The sequence below is a fragment of the Scleropages formosus genome, chromosome 1, assembly GCF_900964775.1.
Source record: "Scleropages formosus chromosome 1, fSclFor1.1, whole genome shotgun sequence".
Taxonomy (NCBI): Eukaryota; Metazoa; Chordata; class Actinopteri; order Osteoglossiformes; family Osteoglossidae; genus Scleropages; species Scleropages formosus.
In genome coordinates, this window is record NC_041806.1 from 33768485 (window position 1) to 33789982 (window position 21498).

General features: G+C 45.9%; 1 protein-coding gene across 4 annotated transcripts in view; it reads left to right on the forward strand.

Annotated features, from left to right (window-relative positions):
* The first annotated feature begins 2223 nt into the window (after positions 1-2223).
* LOC108924018 (tyrosine-protein phosphatase non-receptor type 14-like) overlaps positions 2224-21498 on the forward strand; it is a 45494-nt gene continuing 26219 nt past the window's right edge. Inside the window, exons 1-4 of one of the 4 annotated variants that reach the window (XM_029250970.1) lie at positions 2224-2577; positions 14442-14655; positions 15215-15535; positions 17869-18199. In XM_029250970.1, coding sequence (XP_029106803.1) covers positions 18026-18199 — 174 coding nt within the window. In that variant the 5' untranslated portion in view covers positions 2224-2577; positions 14442-14655; positions 15215-15535; positions 17869-18025. Of the gene's footprint in view, positions 2578-14441; positions 14656-15214; positions 15536-16539; positions 16600-17383; positions 18200-21498 lie in introns of those variants that run through there. The other 3 variants (XM_029250960.1, XM_029250980.1, XM_029250977.1) reach the window with 3 other exon arrangements.

A 21498-nucleotide genomic window follows, 5' to 3' on the forward strand; every position in this document is an offset into this window, starting at 1 on the left:
GCGGGGAACCGGAGCCTACCCGGCAAAACAGGGCATAAGGCCGGAAGGGGAGGGGATGCACCCAGGACGGGACGCCAGTCTGCCGCAAGGCACCCCAAGCAGGCCTCGAACCCCAGACCCACTGGAGAGCAAGACCTGGTCCAACCCACTGCGCCACCGCGCCCCCCTCCACACACATACAATGTACTGTATATATACTGTATATGCTCCTGCTCATATATATACAGTCACATCATTTGAAAATCTAAATCTTGCCCCACACACACATCGTTTGAACCGCTTGTACCATACGGGGTCGCAGGAGCCTACCCCGGCAACACAGGGCGCAAGGCTGGAGGGGGAGGGGACACGCCCAGGATGGGACGCCAGTATATCGCAAGGCACCCCAAGCAGGACTCGAACCCCAGACTTGGCAGAGAGCAGGACCCAGCCAAGCCCGCTGTGCCACCATACCCCCCGTAATTACAAATAAATAAATGAATATGTAAATAAAATAAAAAGGATGATGGGGCAGTCCTTCCTGGTGCCTATGAATTTTGACCAGCTGCATTTGTCTGTTTTTCATTTTGAAGCTCAGTTTGGGCCTGCGGTTCTATATATTATTGCCAGCCTCTCAAGCCGTTTATTGTTCCTTTATTGCCTCTTTGGCAAACTGTTCATTTTGCATTTCCACTAATAACTACTTTTTAGCTACATATCAAAGTTTATTATATTGTCAGTCTGTTGTAATGTAATTTACTTGGGTGTTTCATTCACAAAAATATGCTTTGCAAAGGTCTTCTGAGAGTCTTAAAAGTTAAGGGGAAAATGAGAAAGCCTTTGTCCCATTTACTGGAATATAGGGATCTATTGTACTGCATACTCCCATTCAGTATTTACAGTATGCCTACTGTATTCTCCTCAAAAAACATGGCAATAAATTGGTATCAGATGAAAATGTGCATGTTCTGTTACTCTCAAAATATGAAATGACATCATCATACATTGAATATGTTTCCGTCTGTCATTTTACCCTTCCACGAGAAAAGGTGGAGTGGACTTTTGACCAGTTTTTAAAATTATGATTCTGTATTTATTGTAACGTGTGTCCCTGTCCCTCAGTGCTTGTATATTGGAACAGTTCTTTTTCTTAGAGCCTACAGCTTTCTGTATTACTGAGAAAATCACAAGAGTGCTGTCCTACTCATTAGTAACATGTAATTAGTATAGTAACATGTCATTAGTATTATAAATACCATTTCTTGCATTTTTTGGCTGTCAGTAAAAAAAAAAAAAAAAAAAAAATTACTAGGCTGTATAAAATGGATAAATCGTTAATAAAAAGTAAGTCTCTTTGGAGGAAAGTGTCAGCTAAGTGAATAATTATAACAGAAAATACTATTTATAGTAAATAATTCCATTCGCATCCACTGATGACGATGGTTCATTAAAATTAATATTGTGTAATCAAGACAACATATTATATAATATTCATGTAGTGAACTGATTCATTTGTACTATCTAAAAGTCATTTTCTAACACAGTTAGAGCAAAAATGCGAAGTACTGTAATTTAAAAAACTGAATTAATTTGTTAGTTCCAGGCCTCTCTGTCAAAAAGCGAACGTAAACTTTTTCTGCGCAATTATAAGTCTTTGCGGCTGAAACAAGTTAATTTTCTGTACCTTGTTATAATAAACACACTAGACACAAAATTCTTATTTAATTCGCATACAAGCAAAATGCACAGTTGCGTGTTTTAGTTCGCACGTGTTACATGTAAGCTGCAGAAGTGCAGTAAGAAAATGTGCGCAAAATGAAAGAGAGACGTTTAAATGCGCCGTGTTCGACACTCCGCTCCGTTCCCGCGCGCCACAAGTGGGACTCGCGGGGGCGCGTGGCGCTGCTGGTCTCGCGGAACTCCGAAACGGTCCCGAGGAGAGGAGGAGCTGCTCCCCGCGTCCGCTGACTCGGCTGGGGTGGGTGCGGGGGGGGAGCAAACAAAGGAACGGAACCGAGTCCTGTTCTCCATCCTCTGCGGCTGCACTGGAAAGTTTCGAGCGCGGTAAAAAAAACTGGTTCCGGACGGATCTGCACTTTTTTTCCTTTGCTCTTAAGCGACAGTCGTGTGGCTCCGAAGGCCCACATTCCTGGCATTCCGCGATCCTGATGTCAGGAGGGCCGGACGCCTCGGCTCGAATCGGATCGGATCGGCTCGGCTCGGCTCGGCTCCCCTCCCCTCCCCTCCCCTCCGCGACACTTCTCTGCTCTCCGAGCCCCGGTGCGGTGCGTTTACTAGAACCTCAGGGAAAAGCCAGAACCAAGTCTCTTTCTTTTTCTTTTCGCATCACGTGTGTGTGTGTGTTCTGTAAGCGCGGCGGGTCCTGGGGACACTGGCCTGGGACGGAAGGGCAGCGCTTCGACACCGCCGCCGGGCTGTTTTTCCCACACACTTTCTTTGACTTTTTGGTGGACAAGCCGAGTCCATCTTTGAAATCTGCGGAGCGCCATGCGAAACTGGTGACGGGGGATTAAAACACATGTAGAGGCTCCGATCGGCGCCGTCGGACATGCTGCATTCCTGCGAAGAGCCGCAGCGGTGGGTTCCCCTCTCCGCTTTGTGTGTGTACGTGTACGTGTTGTGTCGTCGTGTCTTCTTGTGTAAGTCCCGGGACCTCCAACTTCCAGCCACGTTAAAGTTTTCATCACTGCGATGTCACAATCTTTTCTATCTCTGAATGATACATCATCATAATACGCACTGTCGCGTGTCGTTGTGTCGCCCGTTTTCACCGTGTGTCCCGTGAATCTTACGCGTTGTAAGTTGTAGAGCAGAGATGATCTCCACCCGATGCTCTTTTCCGAACATGTGCAGTTGTTCCGCAGCGCTGGCGGTCACTCAGCCCACTCTGCCCACTCGGTCCCGCCGAAGAGCCGGGAAGAGCGCTGCTCTTCACTTCAGTAGCCCAGATTGCCCCTTTTTCGGGCTGTCAGCTGCTGGAGCTCTCCTGCGGGCTCCTACCTCCGTAGCTCTTGTTTCTTTTTTTACGAAATGCCTGTCTGGAATGCGTAGAGAGAGGACAAATAAAGCTGAAATACGACTTTGCGGTGTTATTGTTCCCCGAATAACTGACATACATCTCTTACGGTGGCCATAGTTTAAAAAAATGTCTACAGGAGTAGTCCCCTGTGACACTGACCTGCAAGAGCTCTGAGCTGCCCAGCATCCCGCATACTAACTTTCTAAAAAGTATGATGGAAAGCCCGGTTAACGGTGTCGGCCTGGAAAACCTTGAGGAATGCGGCAAATAATGTGTTAAAATGGACACAGAACCGCACCGCGTGTACAGTACAAACTGAGCGAACGCTGTGAAACACTCTGCAGTGCTCGTGCGGTAAAATCTGGTTTCGCACAAGATGGCTTCTCTACTTGTCAAAGATGCTTTTTGCAGGAGCTGCGCTCGGTTAAAAGTATTTCCTTACTGATGTGCTCGTAAACTCTACAATAAACGTAAGAGTTCTTCGTTCGTTCCCGCTTTGGGTTCGGCACGTGGGCTCCTCTGCGCTGTTTTCTGTTAAATAATGCAAAAAAACTGAAGTTAGGGTTCCTGCTCGGGTTAAAATGTTGACCTGCGGCATTTTACCATTTCGAAAAAAAAAAAAAAACATAAAATAAAGCTGTGCTGTGAACCTCCGGCACAGCCTACGAAGAGAAGACAGCGGCGCAGTCGGCCGTTTCCGAACAACATGGGCCTCTTGGGAAACGTTTCGCGAGACTGTCTCGCTTTGACATCTGCGGTGTCGTTTTTAACACCCTTAAGAGTTTTTTTAGTTGAGAAGCGGCAAAGAAATAGAGCTGTGGTTATTTTTCGGTTCTCCCACCCAAGTCTGTCTGGCAACGGTACCGGATTTCCGCTCCGGAAAGATACTTTTGAAGGAGTACGGATGAAGGAGGGATGTCCTGAATGAACGCTCGTATCTGCACCTCAGGAGCAGTTGGGTCACATTTATTCTGCTGGAAAACCCCTTGTGCCGTTTCTCCCTCCATCTTGAGACGTGGGAAACGAAGGTGGCCTGCGCCGCAGAGGGTTCCCGGGTCGCGTGTCCCTCGCACTCTCGGCGACGGTGACGGCATTAACAGATGTGCGGTCGACTCGGCGGCGGGCCCTCGCCGAACGTTTGTCGAGGCTTCCGTCGCGGGGGATTCGCTCGGGCCCATTCCGTTCGTTTCCGCGGCCGTGGATGAGAAGAACGCGTTGAAGGCAAATGCGGCCTAGCTGCCGGAGGTGCGGGTCGGCAGCTCTCGCGTCCGGACGTCTTTTGCGAGCTCCGTGGTACGTCGCGTCGATTGCGCGGCGCGAGAGCGGGCCGGCGGCCAGCGGACGCCTCCGCGTTGGTGGTGGAGGCCTCGTTTGCGTTGGCTGTTTGCAGAAGGATTCCTCATCTTAAGGCCCTGGTGGTACTTTTGTTTGAAACCAGAGATGACAAACACCCACAAGGACCACAGAATTTAGCTAAGAATAATTTAATGAGCCCAAGTTATCTGCGCACTTGAAATCGTTGACAGTGTGAAACACTTGATCTCAGCTTTTGAGACATCGGTGCCCTTAATTGTGGTTTTCTGCAGTTTTCTTGACCACCCCGGACCAGTGCTTGGCTAAGGGCGTTTCACAGCGACAGTTCAGACTCGGATGACTTGAGATACAAGTTTACGGAATTAAATTAGACAGTAACGTGTGTGTGTTTTGTAGATTGATCGCATTCTGTTTTTTTTTTAACGCACATCTGAAGAAAGCTTATTAATGAAGGACATGTGTTGGGTTGTTCATTTGAAGCACTTTCACTGTAAGTAAATTTAATGGCGTAAGTACTTCAGATTTACATTACATTTAAATTTATTTAGCAGACACTTTTCTCCAAAGCGACTTCCAATGAACTCTATGTAGTGTTATGAGCCCACACACCTTATTCATCGTGGTGACTTACACTGCCAGATACACTACTTACAATGGGTCACTCATCCATACATCAGTGGAACACACTCTCTCTGTCACTCACACACTAAGGGGGAACCTGAAGAGCATGTCTTTGGACTGTGGGAGGAAACCAGAGCACCTGGAGGAAACTCGCATGGACATTGGTAGAACATGTAAACTCCATACAGATTTGTTTGCAATCTGGTATCTTTTATTAGATGTTGTACAATAATGCCCAATAAACTGAGTGTGAGAATGCAAGTTCTCAAGATAAAAATTGTAAGAGAGTACCTATAATGACACTGAAAATCAGAGCTTCTGGTAATTCAGCGGAACATTGACATATTTGGCCCACTTGAGCCTCCAAAGGACGCCTTTAAAAAAAATCCTCTTTCTTGGTTTCCATGTGAAATACTTTACAGTTGAACACATGAAACCCCAATTCGCTCATCTCCTCCCGGTCACTCCCAGAAGGGCAGCCTGAATGCGTACTGGGCCTCTAGATGTGGTTCGAGCTGCGGGACAGCGGCTCAGGAGATGTACAAGCTTGGTCGGCTTCTCTCTGTGGCATGCGCATGTGTTTTGCGGGAGGGTTGCATGTTGTGCACACGTGCAGAGACACAATTACCCCATTGATTTTACAAGCAGGAACTGAGTGCAGAGGGGAGCAACCAGACACCTGCTGTATAGAGTACTTTAGTTGTGTGCAGGAGGTACTTTCGAGTGGAGCTTTTCGACGTATCACTGAGTCATTTGGCTATAAAGCAGAATATTTTGAGGTGCGGCAGTATGAAAAAGACCAATTTCAATAACCATACAGGTGGTCCCCGAGTTACAGTGGTTCGACTTAGGATTTTTTCGACTTTACGATGGTGAACTGGCGATAGACATTCAGTAGAAACCGTACTTCGAATTTCATTTCCCCCCGGGCAAGTGATATGCGGAGCGATACCGCCTCGCGATGCTGTGCAGCAGCAGTGATCTGCATCTCCCAGTCTGTCACGCAGAGGTGTGTATTAGGTGCATTAAATGCGTTTTCGACTTGCAATATTTTCGACATCCAACAGATTTCACAGAGCATAACCCCATCGTAAGTTGGGGACCACCTGTATATATTGTTTGGCATTTAACTGTTCTTCTCCTGCAACCCAGAAGGACACATTGTCACTTATTACTTGGCATTAGCAAACATGGATTACACTCGTTTCAATGGGTTGTTCCGTTATCTGCGGTGCCATGATAATTTCTGCTTAGTTTTCTGGCGACTCCTCGCATTAGTGTTGATTTTATATTCTTGGGCATATTTTTAGTTGCTGATAGACAAAACACAGACAGAGGCTCTCAGCTGTGACTAAATTGATTCGCATTACCAGAAGTGCGAACCCGTCCGTGTGAACTCTGCAGCTGAGTCGGCCAGTTTTTTTTTTTTTTTCTCCCTCTTAATAAAATATCAATTCTTTGTGAATTTACACGCATAGAAAGACGCAGAAAAACTCGGGTTTTGCCGAAAGAAGTCACACCGCAGTAATTGGATCTGGGCTCAAGGCCTGGTGCGAGAAAGCCTAGTTATAGCATGGGGGTGGTGTTGGCCATGGAAAAAGTTACAGCAAAGGGTGGATGCTGAGTTATAAACAAGCAGGATATGGTATTTTGTGCTTCTACATCTGTAGTGGGACCTCATTAGATTGCTGGCTACAACAGCACTGGCCCAACCTCAGCTCCTCCACAGCAGTGTTGATCTACCCTAGGCCTGAAAACAGCTGTAACAACCTGATAACTGCCGGGGAGATGATAGCCGGGTCAGCCGGTCTACAGCCTGATTTGTGGGACCGGCCAGCTTCCTGTCGGAGAAGGCAAATCCTGCTCCCGCTGCTCTTCGGAAAACTCGACGTGCTGCACGTCAAATCCTCCCAACACATTTTCTGTCTTATATTTTATTTTCTTTTGTTTACTTCATCGTGCCAGTTATTCCAAACATTTGCCGTCGCCAGGCTCTCTATTTGTCCCCGTCGGATTTTCCAGTAACTGGTTTATTTTAAGGGCGAACTTCCACGAGGAATGTAGTGATCGCACCGCTGTCTGGAAAAAGTATTGTTTTGAGACTTGCAGTGAAGTGCCTGAGACTTTGCAAGGAACTCCAGGCATAAAGAACATCCAGGAGCCAAGCTCAGAACTTCAGGTCTACACAGATGGGTCTCAGGGCTGGAAATTTTAAAGCCTTTGGAACCTCATTCTGGGACATGAGACGTTTGTATGGACATTAGCTGTTTACTTTCGTTGTTAATCCTCTGAGCTTTCTGCACCACTTTGCTTCACTCAAAGCACTCTTAGCATGGTCAAAAAAGAAGCGTGGGAGCGTCTTTGTTCAAGTTCCTGAAGGTTAATTTGGGTCTTCCCTGTCTTTGACACGTAATCTACAGCACTGTGCACCAGTCCACCCTTGCCTTGTGCAGAAGCGAGCAGCACGGAGATTTGTAGCCAAGAGGTGATGTCACCTGTAACGCTGCGAGTGAGTAATGTCCAAACGTTGCACTTGACCTGGACTATTGCGTGGGATTTGCTGTTGAAAGATGTCCAGTTATTGCTCTGTGGGCAAAATCATGTGTTGACTGGTTTCAATACGATCTTGTTCCTGTTTTTGAAAAGCGTACAGCCGTATCTGTTCGCTCTTTTAATGCCATGGGAGATGCTGTTGGGAGTTCGCATAGATAACGTCCGCATTCCGCTCTTTATCAGTGCCACTGATAAGGAGCCATACCGCACATAACTCGACCTGTCCGAGGAAGCCCACAAGAGGGGCAGCTGGACATGGCTCATTGGTCATCGCTCATTCCTACAAATAGGACTTCAACTGCAGTTCTGATTTAATTTTTTAATACAATTTAATTGTTGTAGGCATATAGCTAAGCAGTGGTGCGGCTGGTGTCAGTGATGCCTTATGTCTCCAGGGCTGTGGATGGGTTTCCTCCCATTGTCCAATGATGTGTGTCTGGTGAATTTGGCCACTAAATTGCCCGTAGTGTGTGCATGTGTTAGTGAATGGGTGTATGTGGTTTCCCTGTGATGGACCGGAGTCCCGTCCGGGGTGTACCCTGCTTCACACCCTGTACTTCTGGGATATGCTAGAGACCCCTGTGATCCTGCATTGGACTAGCAGTTACTGAATGAATGATTGAATGAATGCTATATTCACAGTCCCTTGTGTCATTTTACAAAGTAGCTCTTTAGTTCTCCTGGAGTTGTGCAGTTATGTACCGGAGCACTTTATTGAACTGATTATTACCCAAATGGAACAAATTTTGAGGTCTGTCTCAGTAGATATATGCGTCGTTTGACGATGGGGTTACGTTCTGAGAAATGCGTTGTTAGGCGATTTCGCCGTTGTGCGAACATCGTAGAGTACTTATACAAACCTAGATGGTATAGCCTCAATGCAGTCAAGAGATGCGGTAAACACGAGATTTATGATCCTGCTGCCAGCGTAACGCAGCATACTGTTTTACAGTAAACTTTTTCGTAAGTAGAAAGAGTAAACTAACGATAAAATGTACAGTATAGTAAATAAACCAGTAACATGGGTGTTTATTATCATTATGTACTGTACATAATTGTATGAGCTATACTTTTATACGAGTGGCAGCACAGTAGGTTTGTTTACACCAACACCACCACGAGCACGTGAGTAACGCGTTGCGCTTCGATGTTGCGATGGCTACGACGTCGCTAGTCGAGAAAATCCAGATTTCAGCTGCATTTTAATCTTATGGGACCACCGTCGTGTATGCGGTCAGTCGTTAAGCGAAACGTCGCTAAGCGGCGCATAACTGTATTAAGCTTTTAGCTCAGTAGTTGTTTAAAGAGACCTGTAAAACCTCACTGGGGCCTTTGCTCTTTGCATTTTTGTACCGCGGTGTGTCCAGTGGTGAAACCCAACCATGTCATCAGCTAGAGGGGGCAGGATTGCCAGACACCTAGGAGGTCGTACCACGAAACACATCAGTAGGCTTTCATCAATGAAGCACATGGCAGTAACTGCAGATGGACATTCCAAATGGCATTGAAAAGAGCTGATCGGAGCTTCCAGTCTGCTGTGTTCGCGCAGTAGGGCACCTCTCCTGCCTCCTCTGTGTCCTCCTTTATGGCACGTCCTCCTTCCTCAAAGATGTGAGTCAGCTGCAAGTGGTTGGGAGGAGATGGAGGCTGTCAGGGGACAACACTTCAGTGCGTCCCATGGGAGACTGAGGTCAGTTTAGCATGGGACTGCTGTGGAAGGCATGTGTCAGGCCAAGATGACCCTCTGTCTCAGACAAATGAAATTCCACCCTAATTTCATTGGTTTCCTTAATCTCATCAGGTGGATCGCATCTGTTCTTCATTGTTCTTACTGCTGCTTACGTGTGCATGGACACACAAGAGACACTCAGCCTTTCTCCAAATGGTCCTCCCCATTGCCTTCCAAAAAAGCAAAATCTGGGCAAGAACACATGTACCGAGGCCTAATGAAATATCTTCTTGTCACCAGACACTAAGCGAGTAGAGTCGTTCTGAAGAATACTGGCCTTTTTCTTCTGAGGATCATGTCAGTGTTTTGTCTTTGTGCGCTAAAATACTGCCCCGATGCTTTTTCCCAGCCTGTTCCGGTGTAGTTAGAACAGTGCATCTCCATTTTTCTCAAGTTCATTGTTTTCCTTGCACCAGATTTCTGTTTCAAAGTGTTCTCCTCCGCTCGAGACAGGTGTTTCGTTGGCCATGTCATGTAAACTTTCCAGGATGCTGTCCAGTTTAGTAATATAAATTTGGAAAATGTTGTGATATTGATATTATTTAGGAAGCTATTGTTGTGAAATGCAGCTGAGTTGACTTATGGCGACCGCATAAAGTGTCTCCAGAATGAACTGTCCTCTATTAAGTGTTGGGGTTGAAGAGAGGCGCAACCATTACCGATACGGTTGAGTTTGTCCTTCCGGTTGCTGGTGGATCTCTTTTCCTATTCCTCCCACTTTTCCAAGCACAACAGTCTCTTTGAGAGGATGGTAACTATTGTCACATAGCTGTTAGCCATTTAACTCATTTGTCATGCTGTGCCAAATATTGAGTGGTTTGTCACTTCTGTTGACCCATAGTTGTTCTCTTCCTTCTCTGTTGTTATTATTGACCTTTATTTAGCTGATGCTAAAATGTTCGAGCAGTTTTCAATTTTACGAAATTAGCTTTGCACCGTTGCCCATTTTCACAGCTGGGTATTTGCACTGGAGCAATTCAGGATAAGTACCTTGATTAAGGGTACAGGAGTGAGGGGAGAGTGGTACACCAGCTGCACTAACCACTGTACTACCTGGAGCACACACAGTAATTGCCTTTTGTGGTCAACTCAAAAGTATCGTGATCTACTTGCCGCTCTTGTTTTCCAGTGAAACGCAATAATGCGAACGCTCTTTATTTTATGTGGATATTTGGACCGTATCTGTCACGGTACTTCAGAAACCAGACCTAATCTAATTTCTAATCAGAAATGTACAGATGTTTATGGGCACTGCCATTGTGCCCTTAAGCAGTGTAATCATCCGGCTTTTCTAAAGTAAATATCCAGCTGTATCAGCACGTGAAGCGTAAAATTGTAAGCTTTGTTAGTCACCCTAGATCTAAGCATTTTGTAAGTGACTAAATAACGTAAATAATGGGTTTCGAGTAATCTGTGATGAGAAAAGCGTTACTGTGTCCAAACCTTAAGAGTGCTCAAGAGCTTTGGTTACACTTGCGTGAAGGCAGTGTCAGTCTCTTGTAAGGAGAAGCCTGAGTGATGATTACAGGTTATTAGCTCCTTTTGCCATGAACCCTTGTGGCACCTCGCTCAGGTTTCTCCTCTTGAAAGGAGGTGTAAAAGTCCAAAGTGATGCATATCGGGTTTACAAAGGAGAGGAGGGATGCGAGATGCCAGGAAATCTGGCACAAGTGCAAAAAAAGGTGCATAGGTGTTGCCGCGTGCGGTAGCGTCATCAGCTTCTAGCAGTGGTGATCTTGTGGTGGCATGAGGCTGTTTGTGTGTGTGTGTGTGTGTGTGTGTGTGTGTGTGTGTGTGTGTATCTGTTCTTCCCGGTCTTGGTGTATGTAACCAAAAGCCAGCCCATGTGTTTGGGTTCAGGTCCTAACCCCCTGCAGCCATCTGTCTTTGGATTTCGGTCCTTGGGTAGGATTGTGTGTTTTTTTTTTTTTTTCTTCTTCTTCTCAAGAAGACTTTTTGGGTCCTGCTCCATGTTGTACATGTGCTCTTCCACAGCAGTGTAGTGATCCTTCGGACTGTCTTCCAACGGTTAAAATGACTGCGTGCCGCATGCCAGCTTGTCCTCTGGATAACTTACTCCAGACAAGATGGTCTCTGTTCAACGAGTCCTCCTTAGAAGTGGGCCTTGCCAAAGAAGGCACACATGTGCAAAGTCAGGCCGTCCTTTCTGCTAGTCTCTCCTTTTCACGTATGCTCAGCCTAATTGAAGCATAACGCGGTGGTAGAAACGCCCACAAAAACTTAATTTACCGCAGAATTGCACATGCATTTGACACCTGTAGGTATTTAAGGTGACTCTTTCCTCATTGATAACTTCAATCTTTTAGGGTCCTGTTGAGATGCTGTTTTGCTGAACCTTTTTACACCCTTGTCAGTGTTCAGGTCCCGGGGGGCAGAGCGAGTCTGTGACTCCTGCAGTGCTCCAGTTTTCTTTCGGCACTTCTATGCTGTTACTGTTTTTTATTTCGCTCACAGCTTTCTCCAAAGTGACTTACGGTGTCAGATGAATGCCACAGAATGTAAAACAAGGAGGGACGGGAGCTTTGGCCTGGCATGAGATTGATTTTGATCAAAATAATTTTGTCGCCCTTCTTGTGATCATTTGAAACAGGTTACAAGTTGGATAGCTGGATGTTTTTTCATTTTACTGAAAAAAGTAAAAAATCTGTTGCCTATCCTGTGCAGAGATGAAAATTAAAAAACAAAATTTAAGAAGCAAAACAGGAAAGGACATCACCTTTTGTTAGCAATGAGAGTACTAACGTATTACGTTAACTCATTTAGTTGACACTTTCCTCCAAAGCGACTTACAAGGTTAACCTACCTACAGCTATTTACCCAGTTATACAGCTGGGTAATTTTGGGTAAGTACCTTGCTTAAGGGTACTACAGCTGGAGGTAGGGATCGAACCTGCAACCTTTGGGTCCAAAGGCAGAAGCCCTAACCACCACGCTACCAGCTGTTTGCTACTGTTCTCCACATATTAGTCAAACTTCCTAAAAATAAGTCTGGGAGGTTAACAACAAGGTGAAAGCTATTGTGCCCTCTTTCCTTTGTTTATTTTCATAGACACAATACCCATGGCACCGAACCACACTTCCAGAGAGAAACGGCTGCCTACAAAATCTCCCTGGATGCGTTCCAGCAGAAAGGAAAGGCTGGAACGCTTTCCCAGCGAACCTAGGCTATATTGGAGAATGCACACAAAAACATTTTTTTTTTTTCTTCTTCCCCCCCCTTTAGCAGCTACCCCTTGTACTTTCTGCACCACAAAATTACAAAGTGCAAATTTATACTGTGTTTATGCGTGCTTTAAATAAACCTGGACTCCGAACGTTATGGCAGCTTATATATAATGTTGCTTTAGAGTCGGTGGCGGCTCCCGGAAACGGCTTTGCCTGCGAGCAAAAACACAACGTGCTCAGTGTGAAGGCACGCACGGCGGCCTGTAGGGTCTGATTCACCCTCCGATTCATTACCGCACCTCCGTTGTTGTTTTTCTAGAGTTCTGTTTCTGATTTGAGAGTCTCCTGGTGAGCGCTATTTCGGTCGTGTAGGAAGGGGGATCGAGGGGCACGGTGTGATGTCACTTCCTCTGATTTCACACATTTCAATACGTGTGTGTGTGTGTGTGTGTGTGTGTGTCAGCTGACCAGGGTCACAACACTTGCAAAACACTCTCTCGCCCGACCGTCTGAATAGGTTGCATCCTTGACCGTTCTTCTTTTTGTCCAACGTCACCGTGACGGAAAAACTTCCGCTTATTTTTCGTAGCAAAAAGCACGTGCGTTACTGACAAAGTAGCTACGCTGCCCGATCAGTGTAAGAACACGGTTGCGACGCTCCAGTAATTTCTGCTTGTAAATCCTAAGTCACAATGAATAAAAGATGAGCACAGGTTCTTCTCGATTTACGGGTGAGGCTCTGTAAAAGTCTTGGATATAGCTATAGTGTAGAAATGCTTTTGAACCCTTTGTTGAAATATCATCCGCCTTCAGCTGCGTGGAACTGGATTTAAAATGACTTCTCTCCGCAAGCTCCTGTTCTGCTGATTTGTTGGTCGATTTATCCCGTAAACGTGTGACATCCCTGATCGTGTTCATTAATTACAGACTTGTTGGAACGCAAGACACGAACTCTAAAGGCTGTGGAAGCAGTAAGTTTTAGGTGGCCCCATCACTCCAACTTTGTTTGAGTGCCTTTCACTGCCCCTGAATGGTTGGGTGTAGAAATATAGGTCACTTTTCCAACAAGCACTGATTTAAATTTATACCTGAAGAATATGCAATTAAAAAATAAGTGAATAAACTGCAAAATATATCTTGAATATGTCACTCAAGTGATTATATTTCTTCCTTATAATATACACTCATCCCACATTATTCTGTCTGCTGATATCCAGTTTTTCACTTATACGGTCCGCATTCATTAATAGCACTTATTAATTGGTCTGGATTTTCATTTTCTGCTGCATCCAGTCTGGCCCCATAAAATTTGGTGATAATCTGAGGCTGTTTGAAAATGATGCCATGCTGCTGTGTGAGAGAGCTGTGGGAATACTCTCAGTTGTGGTCTGGCACTGCACGCTTTTCTCTTGAGTCCTCATAATTGCTTGTCCGTCCTCTGTTTTGCACTATTGTGCTTTAATTTTCTAATTGGTACTTTAACCTTCGTCTTCCTCAAGCCAGTCCCCACACGCTGTCACAGTAAGTTTACCCTACTTGAATGAAATTTCTGCAAATAGCTACCCTATAAACTTTTAAAGCTACTGTAAAATAAGAAATTTAGAATTTCTGCATTTATTTATAATTTGGAATTGAAAAGTTAAACATATATGAATAAAAATTAAAGTCCATTCTTCTTTCCTACAGCATGTTTTCTATATGTGGATATAATTGGATATAAAACTGAGATGTATATGGATAAAAGCGCTTTTTTATATTGGCAAATATTTGCTACTATAACTGTGCACAGTTAAGTGAAGCTTCTCAGACCACATTGAATGACCCCCCCCCCATTTTCCAGAAACAAACTGTAAAGAAAAATAAAACCACGTGTTGCACTGCTTTTGATCGTAGACATCATTTAGGGTGATTTTAGGGTGAAGTTGGGATGGCGGTCAGAATTGGAATTTTTTCCCCAGTAGAAATATTGGAAAAAGTAATTGCATTGTTTTGTTTTTTTGATATTTGGTCCATTTTCAGGAACAAGTTAGGACCGGACAACAGTGCATCGCTGTGCTTGATTCCTCTGGAGTGCATTCGACTGTTTTGAACGTTCGCAAGATCCTGTGAAAGTGCTGGAAGCCCGTAGTGTTGCGTCGGAAAGAGCGCAGCATGCAGTAACCACCTCCGTTTGCACCGCTGCTCCTCGTTCGGCGTTTTGGCCTCATGACATCGCCGTGCTCTCATTGCTGAGGTGAGTCACATTCTTCAGGATTACTAGCTCTTGTTTGTGAACCTGTTATCGCCGCAAAGGAGGGTTACATTCATGCGCAGAAAGACGCGCAAACACTCCCCGAAGAACACACACCGGCCTTTCAGTGCAGTCGCGCCTATTCCTTCCTCTTTATTTTATTCAAATTGTCACCTATTCATCGGAAGGTTTTCGGAGACTGGCTGTATCTACAATGCAGATGAAATTTTCTTTTTATCTTTAATAAAGCCCCGCAAATAAAAAGCGTAAATGAATGGCATCCGATCTTTGAAGTGTAGAGTGTAATTACTTATTGAAATGTCAATCTGGAATGTTTTTCGTCAATCATTTGGTAACACCCAGAGGGAATACTCCTTATTCTTTATTGCTTGTTGCTGGAAAACTCTGAAGGCTCTATAGAGGCATCACCCCTCATGCTCTTAGGGTTAGGGGAAGTCAAAGAGCGCCCATAAGCAATGAAGACCCCTTCTTTCCCTCTGTTTTCTCCCTTCTGTCACTCCCCACCCCCGACCCGACCCACTGTGCTGCATACTTGTGTCAGGTGTGCTCTGTTTTTCCAGTCCTGGAGAAGAATGTGGGATGGGATCCAGCCTGACAATCAGCACCCCGCTGCCATTACTCCAACAAGAAGCAACACATTCCGCGGGCCCTCGGCCGCCTGCCTTTACATGCGCCAGGGACTTGTTTACAATTCCCTCTCCTGTCGACTCGCAGGACCCGTACATCGTATTATTTTTGTTGCTTTGGACAAAAAAAAAAAAGAAAATTACATGAGAGCTGTTAATTCATTTTATTCAGTTTGCGGGCACGTTTTGATGTATCGCCTTCAGTTTAGACTTGTCTGCTTATTTCAACTCGTCTGGTAGGTGACCGCTTCTTTCCTTTGTCCGTGAAATCCCAGTCTTAGAAAGCATCGAAACATTTGTGATGTCAGTTGGCGGAGTAATCCTGTCGAACACAGTTGAACTGATAGCTGTTGTTGTATTTAGGCGGAATGCGCACGCAAATCGTATCGTGTGCTCTTATAGCGTGTACATATTTGCACTAATATGTGTGTGTGTGTGTAGGTGTATCTTGGGGGTTGATTAATTGCGTTGCTCTGTGCTGGGGACTTGACACGTGTTGCCGTCTGTGGTGATGTCGTTCTCAGGTCCTGATTGTTTGGATTTTGTTGTTTTAGTTTTGGTTCTCTCTGGTCCACTTCCTCACAGCTAATGCTCCCTAAGGTAGGCTAAGTGCCGTCATTTTTAAGTCGACTTTTGGCAACCGTGCGTAGTTTACAGAAGTGGTTTACCATTGCCGCTGCCTTATGTCTTTGGACTGTCAGAGGAGTGTACATGTACATAAGGCGAGCATTCAGTCTCCACCAGTGCTGGGGAATCGGAACCAATTATTGAGTTACTGGAGTCGGTAAAAAAATGTACCGACTCCGACTAAATGTACCATATATGCCGACGTATAAGTCGACCCCCAAAAATTAGAGGTGTAATATAGGTTTGGGCTTATATTCGCTGGATAAGTCGACCCCCAAAACAGCGTGCAACTTTTGGGCTGTGGAGTGGGAGTCGGAAGCAGTTGTTGGGTTACTGGAGTTGGAGTCGAAGGTTTTGTGTCCCAACTCCACTGTCTTGGTTTCCACGCAGGCAGAGCCAACTTCGAACCCATGTCCGAACCCAGATCCAAAGAGCTGAAAGGCACAAACACTACCAGGTGCACCACTGCTCCCCTGGCATCTTCCTCCTTGTTGTACCCTTGATTACATTATGTCAGCTATTAATGTATGGCCTCTCAACAGCGTGCATCTTGGGAAATTGGATCCCTGCTCGACATCAAGGTGATCCAACCTGCGTGTGTTACCTTTGCACACGAAAACCTTGATCCGACAGCTCGTCTGGAGCTGCTGTTCAGAGGACGGAAGTAGCTTGTGTACGTTGTTGAGCACGGGCTGCTCGCTCATAGCATGTTTGTGTTGCTGATGTACACAAGGAGGTTTATATACGAAATTTCTGTGAATAACTCATCATTGACCTGTAGGCCCAGTAAACCTTACGGTTGCTTCCTTTAAATTAATTAAAAAAAAAAAAAAAAAAAAAAAAAAATCATTAACTAGTTCCGGAATGTATAGTTTACAGAGGAAGAAAAAAGTTAAAGATAAAATATAACGAAATAAAGACATTAATTGTTCTTACCGCTGTTCCAGTTGCAGACGACAACAAAAGTGGAACATGATTATGGTTTGTTTAAGGAAACTTGGAATGGGATTGTGACAAATTGGATCCCCCCCTCTATAAGAAGTAATGGATTAAGTAATTTTGTCATCCAGTTTATCAACATATGGCCGGTTTTTAGGGGAATGAATTCGAGCTGGTTAGCGAGGATAGGTTTAGTACTACTGAAGTTCCTTTTTTGTCTTTGTTATCCCAGACCTGAAGTGTTTCTCTATATTAGCATTCAAAAGTTTGGAGTCACCCAGAAATTTTCGACTGAGGACCTGTAAGGCTGTGTGTAATGCTGCTGAAATGTGTGGAAAAATAAATGACAACGCAATAATAGCCATTTGCAGCATTAGTAATGATGTCTCGGCTATATTGAAAAATGCATTTAATGGTACCTTGGTTAAAAAAGTGTCGGTTTAAAAAAAAAAAAAAAAAAAAAAGCAAACATTTCTGGGTGATTCCAAACTTTTGGACACTCGTGTTTGTGACGCTGCTGTACGACAGGCCTGTTCTCTAATACTTCAGTATATTAGGATATTCTTCTGTTATGTAACAAACTCTCTTTCACCTGTGTGTTGGGAAATAAGTAACAGAATATTAGCTTTCGCAGAAAAAAAAAAAAAAATTGTCATAAATGTAGCAAATAACATTTTTAAAGTAGCATTTGTGTATTGCACAGTGATGAAACTCATCCAGTATTGGAGGAGCCACAAAAATAGTGCTGAAACAACAGTATTGAGTTGAGATGCACAAACCCCGGGGGGGGGTATGGTACGGTATACTGTAGTATGTTATGTATGGTAATGAACAAATGTATTTTCTATGAGATGTACGTCGCTTTGGAGAAAAGCATCTGCTAAGTGAATAAATGGAAATGTATATTACAACAGCAAAGTGAAACAGGTGTGGAAACGTGAAGTAATCAGTTTTCATCGCTGAGGTCACACACCTTTCTGCGTGTGTGTGTGTCTTCCCACAGGTGCGAGTGATACTTGGCAGCTCCCAGGGAATGGGACAGCAGTCTCCTGCCTCGCAGTTCATCCCCCAGCTGTGCAGCGGTCTGAAGGAGGCAAGAGCAGCGGTCTAGAACGCGCGCAGGGGGGACTGGTCGGGCGCGAGTCCCCGGCGGCCCCAGCATGCCTTTCAGGATCCGTCTCCGACGCCACCGGCGCTACAACGTCCTGAGCAAGAACTGCTTTGTGACACGCATCCGTCTGCTGGACAACAATGTCATCGAATGCACCCTGTCCGTGGAAAGCACGGGACAAGAGTGTCTGGAGGCTGTGGCACAGAGACTGGAGCTCCGCGAGGTGAGGGGGGGGGGGTGGCGACTGCGTGTGCATGCAAGTGCATATTTTGCGTGTGTGTGTGTGTGTCCGTGTCCGTGTGTGTCTGTGCTTCTCTTTGCGCATTCTCGTGTCTGTGCACGTGTGTATGTGCGCATGAGCATTTCAGTGTGCCTATACATGTTTCGCTAATCATATGAAGGTATTTTTGAGAAAAATGTTTCCAAAAGTATAATTAAATGTTGGGAAGGTCCCTTGGAACGAAACCTTTTTTTTTTTTTTTAATAAACTGAATTGAATGAAATTTTATTAATCCCACGGGAATTTTTTTTTTTAAAAAAAAAAACTTTTTTGGGGCCTTTTATTTTTATTACCACCTGTTTAAAGTTTTCCAGGGGTTGGCATTAGGATTCGTTTGCTACACTAAAGCGAGAGGGAGTGTCGAGTCTCCGCAAGGGCGTCTAAACAAACAGTGTGTGCGCTCACAGAAGTGCGAGTGTGTCTGGGCTCTGGGGGCCACGTACCATTCCTCCTGACAGTGAGCAAGAGTGAAAGCTGCACTTCCCCCTCCCCACACACATCCAGTTGCTCTCCAGCGACTGTGTGTGTGTGTGTGTGTCTCCCAGGCCAGGCCCTCGACAATAAGAGCTTGTCCTCAGCTGCTGTTCTGCCTCAATGAGGCGTGAAGACTCTGCGGCTGCTTTAATAGGAGAAGAAAAGGCCCCTGGTCACAGTTCACCCCCAAGTGGTCTCCATGATCCAGCAACATGACGTCCAGGATTCCAGCGCATCGCTTGCTGAGGGAGCTGTACATTGAAATTGATATATTTTGAAGACGTAAAGTGGTGTACAATTCAGAGTAAACCGAAGTGCATTTTACAACAGAGGAAGAGCGTTAGGTGTACATGTGCGGTTCTTTTTTTTTTTCTTTTCTCCGTTTTTGCCGGCACGCGTTACACAAATAGCTGCGTGTAGAGTCGAGGGGGAACACAATGGTTATTGCAACAGATGGTGCGATGCAAGTTTATGGAGCAGCTAGGAGGTCCAGAGAGAGGTGTTTTGAGACCCTTCTTGAATGCTGAAAGGGATTCAGCTCTGCTGAGGGAGGGAGGGAGTGCATTAGTCCACAGTGGAGCCACAATGGAGAATCTCTGGGCTTTTGATTTTGGCCTTTTTATGAGTGGGACCATCAAGTGGCAGGAGGTGGACGAGCCTAGCAGTCTGGGTGAGGTGTACCTAGCATTTAGTTCGGAATGACGACGGCACCACTAGGTACCCGAGCTGTTCTGCATTGTAGGTTATTGGTGCCCAGTTTCAGAATAGCAACGTGTATTCTTGTGTGACTCTGCGCAGAATAGTTATTCTTGCCTGACCGCTGCCCCGAACCTCTTACAAACGATGACTTCCACATGAAAAACGCATCCAGCGCAACAAGGCTGGATACACGTGTCGACGTTATTGAAACCGCTATCAGACGCGCCGTCAGACATCAGTGAGCTGTGACGTGTGGAGGGCTCCCTCCTGGAAACGGTACACCCTCCTGGTCTTCCATTACAGTTCCACCTGGATCCCTCGATCTCTGCCGAAGGCTGTTCCAGGAGTAATTACGACTTGCATCCTGTCGCAGGACCGCTTTGAACGCGCCGCCTTTGCTTCCCCCCGAATCCAGACTGCGGCGATGTGCATCAAATCCCTCTGCCGTAGTAGCGCCGTTCCACTTCAGAACCCCGGCTGCGGGCCAGAAGAGCGCAGCGACGTGTTGATGCTTGTGTAGTGTTTTCCTAAGCGCTCTTATTCAGTGTATCTGGGAGTGTTTACCAAGCGCTACACCAGTGCTGCTTCAAAGTGTGCGAGCCCTGGTCGCTGTTCTTGGATAAAATGTCGACCTTTGAAAATCTGAACGTTAAATCTTAAAATACACCTACAAAATGAACAAATGAGTGATTTACCCAGCCGGTTCTACTTACCTACTTGGTTTAATTAATGTGACTTGAGGTTCACTTATTTTTGCACCTGCACTACTTGTGTGTTTCTGCTACACGCATGATTTCCTCTAAAGCAACATATGAACTCGCTCATTACGCACCTATCGTGTCAGATGAGACACGCTGCTCCTCGTTGAATAACCGTTTTGCGGTAAAACTAAGGGACGCAAGAGGTTCGCATACCTTCGAGCAGCACCGTATGTCGAAACTTGTGCACTCGTTCTTGGATGTGTCGTAAAAGAGGAGAGCAGCGTTACAGTCAAAGCTGGTTTTTTTGCACAGATGATCCACAGACCAGGCTGAAGTCCGTAGAAATCAGCCAGGCTGTGACTTTGGTCCTGGGGATGCGGCCTGCTGTAAGAGGCCCGATGGATGCGAGGTGTTCTCATTAGGGTCGAATCCACCGACTCGCCTTTTACGGCCGTCGTTAAAAAAAACACCCCGGTCGCTTCAGTGCCCTGCAATCTGTGTTGTTCCTGTGCGGTGGAAGCAGAGATCAAAGTGAGAGGGATAGGAGAACGGGCAGGGAATGGTGTCGCGAGTGTGTGTGTGTGTGTGTGTGTGTGTGTGTGTGTGAGAGAGAGAGAGAGGAGGGGGCGGCCTTTCTCAGCAGACCGTATGCTAAGGCCACCGGTCTGTGTTTGGAAGCAGGAGAGCGGTGCCCTCGGTGGGATGAAGGCAAGGCCTGGCATGTGGATGGGGAGGGGGTCTGTTTGCTCACACCCTGTTGCCAAACGCCAGCTATGTCATAAGTAAACGAGTGCGGGCGCCTATGGACGTGTGCAAAGCTCTCCGGGAGGGTCAGGGAGTGTCGGTGGCAGTCTGGGGCCTCGCAGAACCTCTCAAGAGGTTTCACAGGACTCCTCACCACACACACACACACACACACACACACACACACACACACACACACACACACACACACACAAGTGAGCAACCGCTTCTCGGGGTTTCTCCGTTTTTGCAACTCGGTCAATTAGTTTACGAAGCAAGGAACGTTTATAGCTACTCCCGTATTTCACTTTTTATAACACTCTTATATTCGTTCACCTGCAGCCAACCGTTGCCGTTTATCCGAGCGGGTAGAGTAAGTCCTGGACAGGACGCCAGGAATTCGCACTTCGACGCGAAGGACAATTCAGAGTGACCGATTAACGTGAACAGACCGTCTTTGAATTGCGGCAGGAACGCTTCGTGACCCTCTCTAGCAGATGACCGCTCTGCAGAGTACCCTGAGACTGAATTTCGACCTGAAAATCTCCAACCTTGAGGCAACAGCGCTGCGCGGACAACTGAAGAAAGGCGTCGAGCTTCCGTTTCGGTGTGCTGTGCTACAAA